The sequence below is a fragment of the Caretta caretta genome, chromosome 8, assembly GCF_965140235.1.
Source record: "Caretta caretta isolate rCarCar2 chromosome 8, rCarCar1.hap1, whole genome shotgun sequence".
NCBI lineage: Eukaryota > Metazoa > Chordata > Testudines > Cheloniidae > Caretta > Caretta caretta.
The window spans coordinates 104,576,992-104,592,578 of NC_134213.1; the positions used below are offsets into that span (position 1 = coordinate 104,576,992).

The 15,587-nt window shown below is 52.6% G+C and overlaps 1 protein-coding gene across 1 annotated transcript in view; it reads left to right on the plus strand.

Moving 5' to 3' along the window:
* Positions 1 to 15,587, plus strand: part of PIK3R3 (phosphoinositide-3-kinase regulatory subunit 3) — a 356,230-nt gene that overhangs the window by 173,175 nt on the left and 167,468 nt on the right. The window contains exons 6-7 of the mRNA XM_048859835.2: positions 5,519 to 5,720; positions 9,945 to 10,030. Coding sequence (XP_048715792.2) covers positions 5,519 to 5,720; positions 9,945 to 10,030 — 288 coding nt within the window. The remainder of the gene's footprint in view (positions 1 to 5,518; positions 5,721 to 9,944; positions 10,031 to 15,587) is intronic.

Sequence of the window (15,587 nt, forward strand, 5' to 3'; positions counted from 1 at the left end):
CTATCTATCTATCTATCTATCCCTATACACCCCCTCTATCTATCTATCTATCTATCTATCTATCTATCTATCTATCTATCTATCTATCCTGTAGTCGGCCTATCTCCCTTTTCAGATATCTGTGTCTTTAAGAATAAAACCACCGTTCCTTTTGCTCAAAGAAACGTTTGTTTCGATAGACATCAGAGATGGAGAAGACCCATGAGATGCCACCTACTCCAACCACAGGGACCAGGCCAGGTTGATCCCTGAAGTATACTCCCCAGAGTTTTGTCTTGTCTAGTTTACGGTGTCCCAAGAGACGAGCCTTACACGGCTTTGCTGAACCCAGGCATGCTGTTGTACTTGCGGCAGGTCAGCCTAGCTGGGAGGCTAACACCTGGTTTACATTTAAAAGTTCTCAGACACTGCAATGGTGCACAGCCAGCTGGATGGGAAAGCGGTTCCGTCGACTTGCCTACGGCTGCTTGGGAAGGTGGGTTACCCACCCTCTGTCGCTGTAGGAAACATCTACAGAGACATAGCTATGAGTGCAGATGTGGCTGTGGAGAGATGGGGCCACCGAGGGAGCCGGTTTCTTAGCAAAGGGTTCCGATTCCCCCCGTCGGGTATGTAGTGTTCCCAGGAGGAGCCCGCCCCCAGGCTGACTGCAGACTGGGGCGAGGCGATCCGCAGCTCTCTGCTGAGAACTGACATTAGGTGACCGGCCAGTTGACATCAGCTAAATTGCATTCGTGGCAACCCGCGACCTGTAACCAGCAAACAGTGCCGGGGTGCCTAGGTGTGGAGCTGGTGGGGAGGGGCTTAGCAGCATCACTGCCCGGCATCTCTGCTACGTATTGAACCAGCAAAGGAGGCTGCTGGGTAATTTCTTCCTGCCCAGCCCATCGAGGTGACCCCCAGCGTGCTGCCCTGGGTGGCAGCTCATTGTGCCATGTGTCTGCCATATCCCTACACTGACCGGTAATCCTGGGGAGGGCACACAGTTTAGCAGGTGGGAGACAGTTGCAGGAAGCAAATCTTTTCCCTTTTGCGGTTATTGGTCTAGGGGACAGAGCATTGGACTGGGACTCAGGAGTCTACTCCTGGCTGGGCCACTGGCCTCCTGGGTGACCATAGACAAGTCGCAGCACTTCCCTGTGCCTCAGTTTCCCCACCTGTACAACTGGCATAATGATCCTGCCCTGCTTTGTAAAGCGCTTGGAGCTGGGCGGGTGGCAAGTGGTAGAGAAGAGCTGGGTGTTACTAGTATTGTTTGGCTGAGCGACATCCCACAGGCAGCCTGGGCATCTCCTTAGTGCCCGTGGAAGAGAAGAGACACGGTGAGATGATGTTGAAGGGAGGGGCGCGATGGGATTGATCGGAGAGGTGCCCAAGCTCGGGTTTGAAGCCACCTCCTACCCCAGCATTTGGGGGTCTGGAAGACATATATACAACACCCACCACCACGGGGCTCTGCTCTGGGCAGGAGCCTCCAGGTGCTACTGGAATCCACACGAAAATGTAGCCGCCACTCAGCGGCCAGGCACAGGGCTGCAAGATCACACGTCTGCTGTGCGGCTGTGCCCTGGCTGCTATTCCTGGTCGCCCCACCCGGCCTCTGCTTAATTAGAGCCCTCCGGTGTCCTTGACGCCACCCTCCCTCGGGTCAGCATTCGCTGGCAGTGGGTGCTTCCCTTGCCCAAAAGAGAGGCTTCGGTTATTCATTGAGCTCCTGCCTTTTTAACTCCCGCTCTGATTTCGCATGAGCTGCAAAGCCACGCAGGCACAGGCTGTCAAGCCAGCTGAGCTCACATACCCACTTGGCATCACCCCGCGCCCCGCCCAGTGCTAATACCCATGGAGAGATGTGTTGGGCAGTGTTGCCTAGTGATTAGGCAAGGGGACTGGAAGGCAGGACTCCTGGGTTCTCTCTCTCTCTTCGGTGCTTTTCCATCCCTATAGCAGCTGAGCACCACACACGTGTAGCTGATTTAGCCTCACACCCCCTAGTAATACTAGGGTGACCAGATGTCCTGATTTTATAGGGACAGTCCCAATTTTGGGGTCTTTTTCTTACATAGGTTCCTATTACCCCTCATCCCCTGTCCCAATTTTTCACACTTGCTGTCTGGTCACCCTAAGTAATACAGGGCTGTTACCCCCATTGTACAGAGAGGAAACTGAGGCACAGAGAGGCTAAGGGAGTGTGATGGACCAGGGGCTTGAACCCAGGCCTTTCAAGTCCTACACTAGTGCCCTAACCTCTGGTGCGTCTAGTCCTGACTTCCATTGAGCTGAGCTAGGTCAAATTTTTCAAAGTGGCCACTAATTTGGGGTTCCTTGATTTTTGGGGGTGCATGATTTCAGACACCCCAAAGCAGTGACGATGTCTGAAAATGTGACCTTTCCGGGACCGATCCCGCCTTGCCCTGCGTGCTGTGCAGTCACACTGCTCTTTGCGCCGGGTGCAAATGACGAGACAAGCTGCCAGGAAGTGGAGAACCAGGCTGATCTGACTGAGTCCCTGACTCTCTTCAAAGCCTATTTCCAGATCCGTCTGTCGTGCCTGGATGGGGTTGCTGCCTGTCCTGGAATGCAAGTTATTGTCCAGATTTGCAAAGCTCCGACCTGTGTCCTCGGTCAGGGCCCCGTGTTCATTGGGATTTCATGACTTCGTGCCATGCCTATGGCAGCACCGCAGTTTGATGGCCTGCATTGGTGACCTGACTCTGACTCTTAACCTCCCTTAAAGGAGACCTGCAAAGGGAAAAGAAAGAGCACTGTGTCTTTTTTTTTCACTTCTTTCTGATCTATACAGAAAGCCTGAAAGGGTTGCTTTTCTGCTGTTAATTTTTTAACCTAAGAAACAGCAAGAATATCAGCTCTGTTCTCACTTGGCTCTGCTGGAGGACTCCTTGGAGACTCAAGGGAGGAATAAAGCTTCTGATTGAAAAGGAAGAGGCATTTGGATCTTTGTCAAAGACAGCCTTTCTCCAAAGGGTTCGTTCGACAGTGGAATTAAATAGGATTCAATTAGTTTGAAAAGTGGGATGACATCTTTGAGAAAATATTCATGAAAAATCCATTTTTCCCCCTGTTCAAACTGAATTTTCTCCTGCCAACTACATAGCTGGTAAAAGTATGCCAACATTTTTATGATGTTTTTGTGGCCTTTCTAGGCCCAAACGTTGAAATTTTCCCACTGGCTCAAGAGTTGATAGAAACCATATAAAACCCCCCGAGTCTGGAACAATCACAGCAGCATAGCCTGCGATGACATAATTCTCCTCCCCGCACCAGTCATCCGGGGAGATTCAGCATAGACAAGAACAGGAGTTCGAATGCCAGCAGAAAACCAACATATTTTACCACCTCAGACCTTTCTAGCCTGCTTCATGTAGCATAAAGAAGCAAAAATAAAGGGCACTCACCCATTGCCCAGCCCCCCTTTGCAGGTTACCATAAAAAAATCCTACAGTCTGAAACTGCCACAGTCCCATTTGGCACAATGATTCTTCTTCGGCTCCTGGCGTACCCTCTGAGTGACTTACTAGCACCCACAGGCTTCCCTTATTCCCCTGCCAGGTATAGATCATAGTCAGCCAGGAAATGCCCTGTGATGCTTTCATTGTACAAGATGGTACTCAAAACTATATTGCAAGCATGTGGACCACATAAATCCTCCCCAAGTCCCACTGACAGAGGCAATTTCACTTTTATAAACTACAGCGCACAAATCCTTCTCTGTGTAGGTGTAAGGGCCCATCCTGGGCAAAATCCACTGTGGGTCATTAGACGGTGCCTGCTTAAATTCCCCTGCAGCTTCCCTTGTACATGGAATTCTTCATTTCCTGTCCGAAACTGCTGAGTCACTGTTTGCTGTTAAACAGCTGCCATGTGCCACCCTAGAGGTGGCTGCATTTCAGCGGTGGCTGAAGGGGTTCCTCTATGCAGTCGGTAAAGTGCTTTGGAATCATGCAGGTTGAAATGGAATGTATTTGCATCTGGCCAGATTCTGCTCTCTGTTACCCCAGGGGGAATTTAGACTCACCGTGCCGAGGTCAGCGGAGTGGGTCTGGAATGACTAGAAATCAGTGTTAGCATTTCAGCCTTTTCTTGACCCAGTGTGATGCGGCGTAGTTGTGCTTCCTGTGTCCGAAAGCTGGGTACATCTGCGCGAGAGCCCCAGTGTGGGACCAAGGAGGGGGGGACACACGAATGGTTATTCATGCCGGGATCTTAAAATGGTGTAAGGCTCAACTCTTCGGCTTAAAGAACTCTCTCGGCAACCTCTGCATGATGACTCTCTCTTTCTGGCATAAATAACCGTTGGCAATAAAAGGGAAGGGGAGAGATACCAAATTTGCAGGGAACACACGTCACGTTGGCACTAAACCGAGGAACACGGGAGACAAAGTTGGGGGTGAAGTTACGGTGATTGCAAGCCCACTTTTATAAACACACTCTGCCCTATGAAGTGGGTCCTTTTGGAAGAGAAGAGCAGCAAGTTTAGACCTCTAGGGGTTACCTAAGGAAGCTCCCCGCCCACAGGATCAGCTGCTTGTGGAACCAGTGAGACTTGGTCCTCCAGTGGCCAGAAGGGCTGGGAGCAGGCAGGGGCCAATCAGGGCCCGGCAGGCCAGATTAAAAAGAACTGATTGCTTCTTTCAAAGGCCAGTTCTGGGTGAAACTGTGATGGGAAAGGATGGGTCTCCCTGTCTTAACACAAGACACCTGCCCTGGTCAGGAGCCTCACACGGCCAGTATTTTGGTTGTCTCAATAAAGGACTATTGATCTTTAGCACCCAGGTGGCCATTTTGAGTTGTGGCCATTTATTTTCTGTAAAACAAGGGCCAGCCCGCTCTGTGGCACAGCCTGGCTTGGGTGAGCTCATGAAATAACCTTACAGGCATGGGGCTAAACAGCCGCAGATCCCAGGGCGGAACATAAAGGGCGCGCTACAAAGAATTAGCAACGTGAAAGGTAGGCTTAGTTCTGAGGGGCTGGGACGTGAAGTGGCAGCGGGGAAGTTGCAGGGACGTGGGGGGTGGGGGTGTAGAGGCTAAGCGGTGTGTGTTACAGCTGTTGCAAAGGGGTTCGGGCTGCGTTGAAAGCCTTGCCCAGAGACTCTTGGGCAGATAAAATCCTGGCCGTTTCCCAGGGTGGACACATCACCAGCACCACGTGGGTGTTTGGCCAGCCAGATGTAGAATGCAGCTGCTCTTTCAGGGTGAAATTCACTGCTGGGCAAAGGGGCCGTCACAACGTCTAGGGACCACTCAAGACCTGAGGGCTGGTGCTGGCAGAGGGGCGACCCTCACCTGCAGTACGGTCAGCCGCTGTGACAATCAACCCAGCCCTGAGTTTGCTAAACCCCTGATCTGTAGTGTGGAGAGGAATGAGGCTGGCCAATGGGAAATAAATCTCACCTGAGCGGCCTGGGTAACAAACTTTTCCCCAGCCCCCTGGGCTTGGTGCTGGGATGCTCTTCCCTGGGCTAAAAGCTTCCTTCCCTTTTGTTCTCCTCCCCTACAGAAACCCAGAGCCTGGAAGAGTGCGGCCAGCGGGTGAAGATGGTCCTGGAGTCGCCCACCTTCCCCCAGCAGCATGGCCTCCTCCTGCAGCACCTCACCAGCCATTTCTGCAAACTGGGTCAGAACAGCAGCAAAAGCCACCTCACCCCCAGGGCCCTGGGGGAGCTCTTCGGCGAGGTGCTTTTCCGCCCACCTGCATCATGGTGAGCTGGCTTTGAGACGCTCCTGGCTCTTGTTATAACATATGGACAGTGCCTAGCACCGGGGGGTGGGGCGGGGCGGGGCTGTGGTCTCAGCAGGGCCGCTAGGTGCTGTGGTAACCCACTGTCAAGTGGGGCTGACAGAGCCCTTTCTGCGTCAGATCAGCACATGACATGAGTCTGTGACCACAGGGGTTCTCAATCTTTTTCTTTCTGAGCCCTCCTCCTCCCCCCAGTATACTATAAAAACTCCAGGGCCCTGCGGGAGGGCGCCTCGGGGTTCCTGGCTTCAGTCACCTTGGCGGGGGGAAGGCTTGAGGCTTTAGCCCTGCAGGGCTCAGGGCTTCAGCTGCGGAGGGGTGGGGGAACTCAGGGCTCTGGACTTCAGCCACCAGGCATGGGCGGGCTGGGGCTTCAGCTGTGGGGTGGGGGAGTCTCAGGGGTCCGGGCTTCTGTCCTGCAGGGAAACCAGGGCTCAGGGTTTTAGACCCACGGGGGAGCACCAGGGCTTCAGCCCCACAGCTCCATTCCTGGCTTCAGCCCCGCGGGGGGGGGGGCACCCGGGCTCAGGGCTCCTCACGACTCTGCTCTGGTTTCAGCCCCATGGGGGTGCCAGGGCTCAGGGCCCTGTGCCCCCTGAAACCAGCTCACGGGCCTGCCAGGGGGCAGCAGACCCCTGGTTGAGAACCACTGTGTTACAGCCCAGCTAGGGAGCTGTAAGTCGATCTGTAGCAGCCTGTGTGTGCTTTTACCTCCGGAGGTCCCTGGTTCAGTTCGCCGGTGCGTTGGCCACTCTACCCTAATACGAACCATTAGTGTCGACCCTAGCTCCGGCTCTATGGCCCTTTTCTCCTCATGCCTCTCTGCTGAAGCTGTCTCCAGCTCTGTCAACGATGCTGGTACCACAGGCAGCTGCTCGTTAGGAACTGGCCTGTGGTCCCTGCTCATAGAACAGAACTCATGTCCCTTCTCGGACGCTGTCCAGCTCCAAACGAGCACAGGGCTAACCCAAACCCGGCTGATATCCAGCCTCGGATGCCATTCCTCCGTGACAAGTTCAAGGTGAGGCAGCTGGAAGGCTTCAGCTATTTGACAACGTCCCTTTAACAACAGGCCATTTGATCCTTGAAGGAGGTTTAAAAACTGTCCGCTCATGGGGGAAAAACCCAGTCCACCCGTTCTCCCCTTTGCCGTTGAGGAGGCTGTTAATTCCTTAAAATGAAATAGGCCTGCGGTGTCGGAGCCTTGTAGCGCTGTCCTGGAGTGTGGCGGCCTGCTGGAGGGAAAAGACGTGCTCTTTAGGAAGGAGTTTTGCGTGTGTTATCTTCGGGAGGGTAGTTTTTTCCCCCATCTTTTTTATTTCCGAACAGTTCCTCTGCTGCCTCTTGTTCCCCTGCCACAATATCGAAGGCAGGGTTTGTTTAGGGGTAGGAGCAGCGATGGGAACGCTAGGACGCCTGGGTTCTATTCCTGCTTCTGTCGCTGGCTTGCTGTGAAACCTGGGGCATTTGGCCTCACTTTGCCTGTCTGTAAAATGGGTATAATCCCAACACTGGCCTGGCTCCCAGGTGAGTGAGGCTGAACTGCCTGCTCTTTTGGAGTGCTTTGAGAGCTTTCATTGAAATGAGCTGCAGAAAAGCAAAACATCCCATCACAAGCCCCTCTGACCTCACAGCCCTTTGCAGAGCCACCAGCTGTGATTTCACACAGAGGGTCACGGCTCTGGGTTTGTGGCCCCAATTCTGTGACGCACTGAAGTGCAAGCCAAAGTTGCACTGACTGTAATGGGGTTTAAGTTCAGGATGTGCTTCAGTGCTCTTCCCGAACAGAGATGCCTTTCTGAACCAGAACCTTAGTGATTTTGTTCAGAGAGCCTATTCCTCCCCCACCCCAGGGTGTAGAGCTCTGCTCGTGCCTAAGATTTAAGCCTGACCCAGCTCCAAGCCCAGCCTGGGGGGGTTGAGTTGTTTTCTGCCCCGGCTCTGCCGAATCTGCCAGCCAGACGCTGCCCCCTGCCGCTCTGTGTGCGTGTTGTGGAGTGGGAGGTGCTGTAACTCCTCGGCACACCCACTCCACAGCACGCGTGTGCGGCGAGGTGGTGACGGCCAGTGGTTTGGGCACACGGCTGCTGAGCCAAGCCCACGGGCAGGAGAAGGTCATCAGACCTGACCCAGCCCCGAGAGGCTGGTCAGGCAGGCAGGTCCCATCAGGTTGCTGCTGAGCCACAGACGCTGTTTAGATCCTGCTCATAACGGCATATGCTGTGTGTAGTAGATCGAGGTGACCTACCAGCACAAACATACAGGCACAGTCCATTTCTCCATCCTTTCCCCGAAGCGTTAGTGCTTCATAATAACAATATTTTAAAAAATTCCGCCATCCCCCAACCCCGTGTGTAGCAATTAATTGGTTGGGTTAAAACCCAGGACTTTCATTGCCAAATGCACAGGCCTCAACCACCTGAGCTAAGGGAACAATTCCCTTAGCCTGTAGCAGTAGCAGGCTCTTATCCTCTCTGTAGGCCAGCTGCTAGCTAATGTGTGTATTATCATACATGCATAGCCAGCAACTTACACAAGAACATAGCACTTATTAAGCAGATTGCACAGATCTTTTTATCTATAGATCTCAAAGCAGGGATCTTTATCGCCATTTTAAAGATGGGACACTGAGGCATAGTGGCACATCCCCTTCCCGTGCCCCACCCACTGGCCACACTGCCTGGCTCTGGAAGGAAATAGTGAAAGGGTTGTCCCCTAAACATGAATGAGAAGCTTTTCTGCTGTGAGCGTTGATATTTGAAATCTTGCCTGCCATGCCCTGTACCCAGCCCTGCACTCAGTTACAGTGGGATTGGTTAACAGACCCAGAAGTGCTCTGGCACTTCTTCGGGGTTTTCTAAGGGCTTGTCTCTACTAGAGTTTTCTACCTCGAGCAAATGGACAATCCACTCTCCTTAGCCAACATGTTTGCAAAGCTTGGCATTGGCCCTTCATGAATGCTTGCTACACACCTTTGGTCGTTTTGTGGAGTAGCCACACGAGGCTTTGATTCATAGGTATTAGATATTAAGGTCAGAAGGGACCATTATGATCATCCAGTCTGACCTCCTGCACAATGCAGGCCACAGAATCTCACCCACCCACCCACACTTTGCAAACGTGTTAGAAACCCACCTATTGCCTAGACACATTTGATCCTGGGCGTAATCTCCCTTCCCATCCCCTATTCTGGGGTGTCAAGCCCGGCATGCTATTACCACTACCCAGCCATGGTGCCGACGCCTTCGCTGATACAATTGTTATTGGGAATATAGCCGGGGGGGGGGGTCAGGGGGCCATGACCCCATCACTTTTAAAAGAGGGCTAGGCCCTCCCAAATTTTACCAGCCATAAGGGCAAGTGATGAGGAGGAGGGGGTGGAGAGGAGTGAGCGGGAGGTGGGGCCTTGGGGGGACGAGGCGGTGTGGGAGGCGGGACCTCTGGGAAGAGGCGGCATGGGGGTGGGGCCTCAGGGGAAGAGGCGGTGCGGGAGGTGGGGCATCAGGGGAAGGGGCGGGGCCTCGGGGGAAGAGGCGGCACAGGGGCTCAGGAAGAAGGGGCAGTGTGAGGGCGGGGCCTCGGGGGAAAATGGGCCGTGCGAGGACAGAGGCTTGGGGAGAAGCAGGAGCAGGGCCTCAGGCAGGGAACGGGCAGTGTGGTGGGGTGGGACCACACTTCGGGCTTCAGTGGCCCCCTCACTTGTAGGGAGCTTCCGGCACCCCTGAATATAGCCGGTTTGGGAGCTGTAATTTCAAGCCCCACGGGATTGCGGCAGGAATCGAAGGCCATTCCCTGAAAGGACAAATAGAAGGTTCCACTGACCCCTGAGTGTCCAGAACCAGGGAAGCAGTGTGAGGCGATGGTAACACAAGCGTTGTGGCTACTAACATGCAGCACCTCTGGATTTATTCACAGCCCCCTCCCGCGGAACAAGGGAGTGGGGAAGTTTGGTGCTTTCAGATGAACTCCTTAAAGGCCCTGCTCCTCCTCAGGAAGAGAGCCACGGCCCGCTCCCTTGTCTGGAGAACATTTGTATTTCCAGGTGGTGTCACTCTCCCGTCCGGTCTTCAGGACCTATGAAGAGCCCCATGGCTTATCTGTCTCGCAGGCCATATCCCTAACCAGTCGGCTTGGACTGTCCCTTCTCAGAGCTCTCTCCTCACCTTCCACCCCCTTCTCTTCACAGCACGGAGGTGAACTCAGAACACCATGCAAAGATCATCGAGGCTCTCATTGTGGCTGGAGGCGTGGCCGAGATGCAAGCTGCACCCGGTAGGAAACTATCCGGAAACGCGGGGCGAGGTGGGGAATAGCAGGGCGTAGATTGCAGCGGGCCTGAGCACAACGCTTGCGGAATCCATCAGGGAATGAAGATAAAGGCGTCCCATCCCGTACGCACCTCTCAGCACATTGATTGCTTCTCTAGCTGCTGGGAGGGAGAAGCAGGATTCTCTGGGCCTTGTGCAGATTAATTCTCGTCATTATCAGTTGCGTACGTGGATGGAGAAGGCTGTTTCATGCTCAGAGGTGACCTTCCTAGAACGTATTAAGATGCATCAAAAGCAGATGAGGTCATGACTTAACCAACTGCACCTTAAGGGACTGTTGGTGATATTAGCAAGGGAGGGGTTTAGTATCCAGGGAGTTCCTCACCAGACATAAGCTATTCCCTGCCTGCTTTGGTGATCAAGATGCCCCTCTGGCAATTTGGAAGGTGGTCACCCTGCCCAGGGCGGAGACGGGAGATCCAGGGCTTCCTCTCTTCTCTGCCTTTGTGCACGGGAGGTTGGTCGTTAGCATCTGACTGGCAGCACAGCTGGGGCTGGCGCTGGCAGCTGGGGATTTTTTTAATTGCTCTTCAGGGAATGGCAGAGCTGATGTTCCTGGGGTGTTGTTGGGGAGGGTTGACTTTGAAAGGAGCCGAGCACGGGAGGGAAGGGGAAGTTGTTTGCAGGCTCTCCTGTATTGTACAGCAGTCTGGCTCGCAGGAGGGTTATTTTCTGTGCTCTTGGTCTTGATGCTTCTGATCTTGCTTACACGTGTCATCTGACGTGCAGAGATCAGTGAGGTCACAATGAGGCAGGGGCCACAGGCTCTGGCCATGGGGGCGGTGGGGGTACAACTGGACTGGGGTTGTTTCTACAAGGGATCTCTCCAGACAGATCCCAAGGGCCTCCTGCCTTTACCATTGAGCCATTTAGAATATCAGAGTTGGAAGGGACCTCTGGAGGTCATCTAGTCATTTAGAGGGGAGGTTTTCTGTCACTTGCATCCAACAAACCGGTTTTAGCTCTGAAGATGGAGTTGAGATTACAAAAGCGCGTTGGCTCTGGGCTAGAGGAATATAGTCGATTTTTCTAACGTTCATCCTCTTCTCGTGAGAATAATGAATTTCAAAGGAGCAGTTGGTGTCCACGGCTTGTCTGCAAAGAGTCCGTAACGTCTGTCCCTTTAGAAAGCTAGTCGTGAGTTTCCTACACTCCTTAATGTTGCCTGTGTTGAACAAGTCTAAATCGCATGGCAGGGTTCGTTTCTGGGGCATTGGGGTACAGCCCGCTAGAAATTCTGTGGCAGCCTCACTTAGGAATCAATGCAATGTATGGAATTAAAGTAGACACGCTCACAATGGAGTTTATTTTTCTCTTCGGTTCAGCTGAATTTAGGTCACCATCCGATTTTCCGTGTCCAACCTACTGGTGACGTTTGTATTGACCGCACATAAGTGAGCAGGCTGTGCCCTTTGGTGGGATGGAAAGACATTGTCCAACCTGACTCCTCTGGTCAGGTGTGTTGCTTAATATATGGCTCATTCTCAAATCACCAGAAACATCTTCAGAGATTGTGATGAGTTTGTACATTACAGATTTTAAAAAATTTAATAACAGTAAAGTAGATGGGCTCTTATATCTTGGGCTGGATTCATTAGAGAATCAAAACCATCCTCATGAAAACTATGTGTAGTTGAAGAGTATGAAATATGGAGAAAACACTTACAAACTGTAGATACAATCCGGCTTCCCCACAGCTTGAGTTCTCACTTTGTTTCCTTTGTTTACCGGTCCCCACAACCTGTTTGGGCTCTGTACGCCACACAGAGCCATCTAGAGGCTGAATAATGTACTGCAAGTAAACCTAATATTACGACCGCTGAGAGCAGGGGTGGCCAACCTGGGGCTCCGGAGCCCCATGCGGCTCTTCAGACGTTAACATGCGGCTCCTTGTACAGGCACCGACTCCGGGGCTGGAGCTACAGGCACCAACTTTCCAATGTGCCGGGGGGTGCTCGCTGCTCCACCCCTGGCTCTGCCACAGGCCCTTCCCCCACTCCACCCCTTCCTGCGCCCTCCTCTGAGCCAGCCATGCCCTCGCTCCTCCCCCTCCCCTCAGAGCCTCCTGCACGCCACGAAACAGCTGATCAGGAGGTGCGGGGAGGGAGTGGGAGGCGCTGATCGGGGCTGCCAGTGAGCGGGATCCACTGGGTGCGGGGTGGGGGGAGCTGATGGGGGGGCTGCTGACGTATTACTGTGGCTCTTTGGCAACGTACATTGGTAAATTCTGGCTCCTTCTCAGGCTCAGGTTGGCCTCCCCCGGCTGAGAAGATGAGGGCTGCACTCAATTTGCTGCACGCAATTTGGAAGAATCACAAGTGCAAGCAAAACACTTTGCCAGTTAGCTCCAAGTGTAGAACCAGGGATGGAGTGAAAACATGGTTGTGAGTAGAACTGGTTGGTTGATAGACAAGAGACTGGTGAATAGATGCTCATGAATCACCTTGGAGAGTTTGTTCGGTTGTGTTTGTGTGAGTCATGTTGTTAAATTTTCACTGGAATTTAGATCACCACTGGCTTATTCAAATATTCCCAGATCCCAAAACTTCTCCCTATTTTAACGCAAGATTATTCATCGATCATTTTTATCTACTGTAAAAATGTGGCATTTGTGATCCATCATTCATTATCTTCTTGGTTTTTGGTTGTTGTTTTTTTAAGTTTGAAATCCAGTCAGGGAGCCTTGTGATTTCGGTGACCAGTCACACCCCAAGAATAACGGCCAGGCTCAATGAACAGCTCATAGGTTGTTCTTTAGATTCATAGGCCTTAAGACCCCAAGGGACCATCATGATCATCAAGTCTGACCTCCTGCACATTACAGAACAAAAGAACCGCACCCACCCACTCCTGTGATAGACCCCTGACCTCTGGCTGAGTTACTGAAGTCCTCAAATCATGGTTTAAAGACTTCAAGTTACAGAGAATCCACCATTTACACTGGTTTAAACCTGCAAGTGACCTGTGCCCCATGCCTCAAAGGAAGGCAAAAAAAACCCAGGGTCTCTGCCAATCTGACCCAGAGGAAAATTCCTTCCAGACCCCAAATATGGTGATCAGTTAGACCCTGAGCATGTGGGCAAGACCCAGCAGGCAGGTATTTGGGAAAGAATTCTCTGCAGTAACTCAGTCTCCAGCAGTTGGGGATTTTTGCTACGGGCAGTCACCTAAGGACCAAATGCCATCATAGGCAGTCCCACCATCCCATCCCCCCAATCCCATCCCATCCACCTCCAGTTAGGTTTTTCGCCCCCCACTGCTCCCCTGGGGAGGCTGTTCCAGAACTTCACTCCTCTGCTGGTTAGAAACCTTTGTCTCATTTTGACCCTAAACTTTTTGATGGCCAGGTTATATTCATTTGTTCTTGTGTCCACACTGGCACTTATCTTAAATAACTCCTCTCCCACCCTGGTATTTATCCCTCTGTTGTATTTATAGAGAGCAATCATCTCTCCCCTCAGCCTGCGTTTGGTTAGGTTAAACAAGCCAAGTTCTTTGAGTCTCCTCTCATAAGGTAGGTTCTCCATTCCTCTGATCATCTTAGTAGCCCTTCTCTGCACCTGTTCCAGTTTGAAGTAATCTTTCTTACACATGGGAGACCAGATCTGCGCACTCTATGCCACGTGAGGTTTCATCTGGGCCTTGTATAACAATAACACTGCCCTGTCTCTACTGAAAACACCTCGTCTGAGGTATCCTAGCACTGCATTAGCCTTTTTTCACAGCCACATCACATTATGGCCCCTCATAATCATCCTGTGATCACCCAAAACACCCAGGTCTTTCTCCTCCTCTGTCACTTCCAACTATAGGTCCCCAGCTTATAATAAAATCCTTGTTGTTAGTTCCTCAGTGCATGACTTGAACTTTGCACCATTAAATTTCATCCCATTTCTGTTACTCCAGTTTTCAAGGTCCTCCAGATCTTCTTGTATGATATTCTGGTCCTCCTCCCTATTGGCAATGTATAAATAAACAAGCTCATGTCACTGTTAACTTGTCCTCCCCCCGCATCATCCATTTGTTTCTTTCCTCCAGTGGTTGCGTCTTGTCGTTAACCAAGTTCGAGACCTACTTGGACTATAGATCATGTGTGCACACACTTCATGGCTGTGCAGCGCCCCGCGCAACAGGGCCATGATATAAACCGTACCGTGGTTCAGATACGAATGTTCAGGGATTTGGTGGGAATAATGGCCATAGTGACGAATGAGTTATAGGCGGGGAGCAGGGATAAAGTGGTCAGAACAATGAGGCAAGAGAGGCCAGGCTTGTATCCATGCTGGTTTGAGAACGCTCCAACTCAAGCCCAGGTGCTGTCTTGCAACACAGCGTACCTGCTGGGCTGGCCGTTGAAGGCGATCATTCATACATCAGCTTGCACCTATCCCATGCGTGCTGCTGGAAGCATGCCTCAGTGCTACCGTGCATGCAAGCACCTCCATCTACTCCAGCAATCCCATAGTTTCATCTGAGATTTCCTTTGCAGGCTCAGCGGCTCTACGGAGCACCCCGTGAGCCAACACACAGCCGGGCACCCCAGTGGCTCATTGCTCTGCCTGTGTGTCTGTGTGTACATGGAAGGGGACTGCTCATCGGAGCCAGCGAACCTTTGCGCTCACCTACCGAAAGTGCTCAATCGCTGCAGAATTGCAAGCGACAAACAGGAGGGAACATGAGGAGTGCGGCTAGGAATTCTTGGGTGGCTCGTGGGTGGCTGCATTTCGCCACTTTTATCTTAAGAGCCCTGTACTTTCCCCTCTCCCTTTTTTAATGGGATGCATTGGCTGCTGTGCGCCAGGGTGGAGTTTTGCAGTCGGCCCTGGCACCGGTGGCATTGGCCAGCGCGCTACGGGCATGCGCTTTCTCCCAGCCACAAATGCTGCCTCGGGGACCGTTGACAACAAAAGCTCTGTTGAGGAGAACGCCTGTGAGGACCGGCAGGGAGCAGTAGGTTCGGTGACGCTGCCTTTCCAGGCAGGGACAGAAAGCGAAGAGTGGAAGGGGACCGTGCTGGTCAGCGGGCTACAGAGTCCTACCTCGAGGCCACCAGTTGCAAGCCAGGCCTGTGCTGTTAGTGTCCAGACTTTGTTGCCCTCTGGTGGCTGTTGGTGGCCCACGTGGAATTGATTGGCAATGTCCATCTCTTCTCTTGGGCTAGGTGCGCGCATTGCAGAGGGGACAGTGGAGCACATGGACTATCCCATCTCTAACCAGCGCCGCAACGGGTCCCTTCCTTGGCAGCCAGAGGCCGACGACTGGATGAGCCACGGAGGCTGACTTCCCTCCTCCCACCTGGAAGAGGCCCAGGGTTGAAGCACATGGGCGGGGTGTCATGGGGCTGTCTGCACTCTCCCTGCCCATCCAGAGCTGGCGTAGGTGCTGGAGGCTCACATACACAATGCAGTAGCTTTTCCGTATTCAAGTAGAGCTGGAGTCCCCCCAGTAACTGGGGTGACCAGGAATTCCCAGGCTCTTTAAGCCACGGGAACAGATCATAC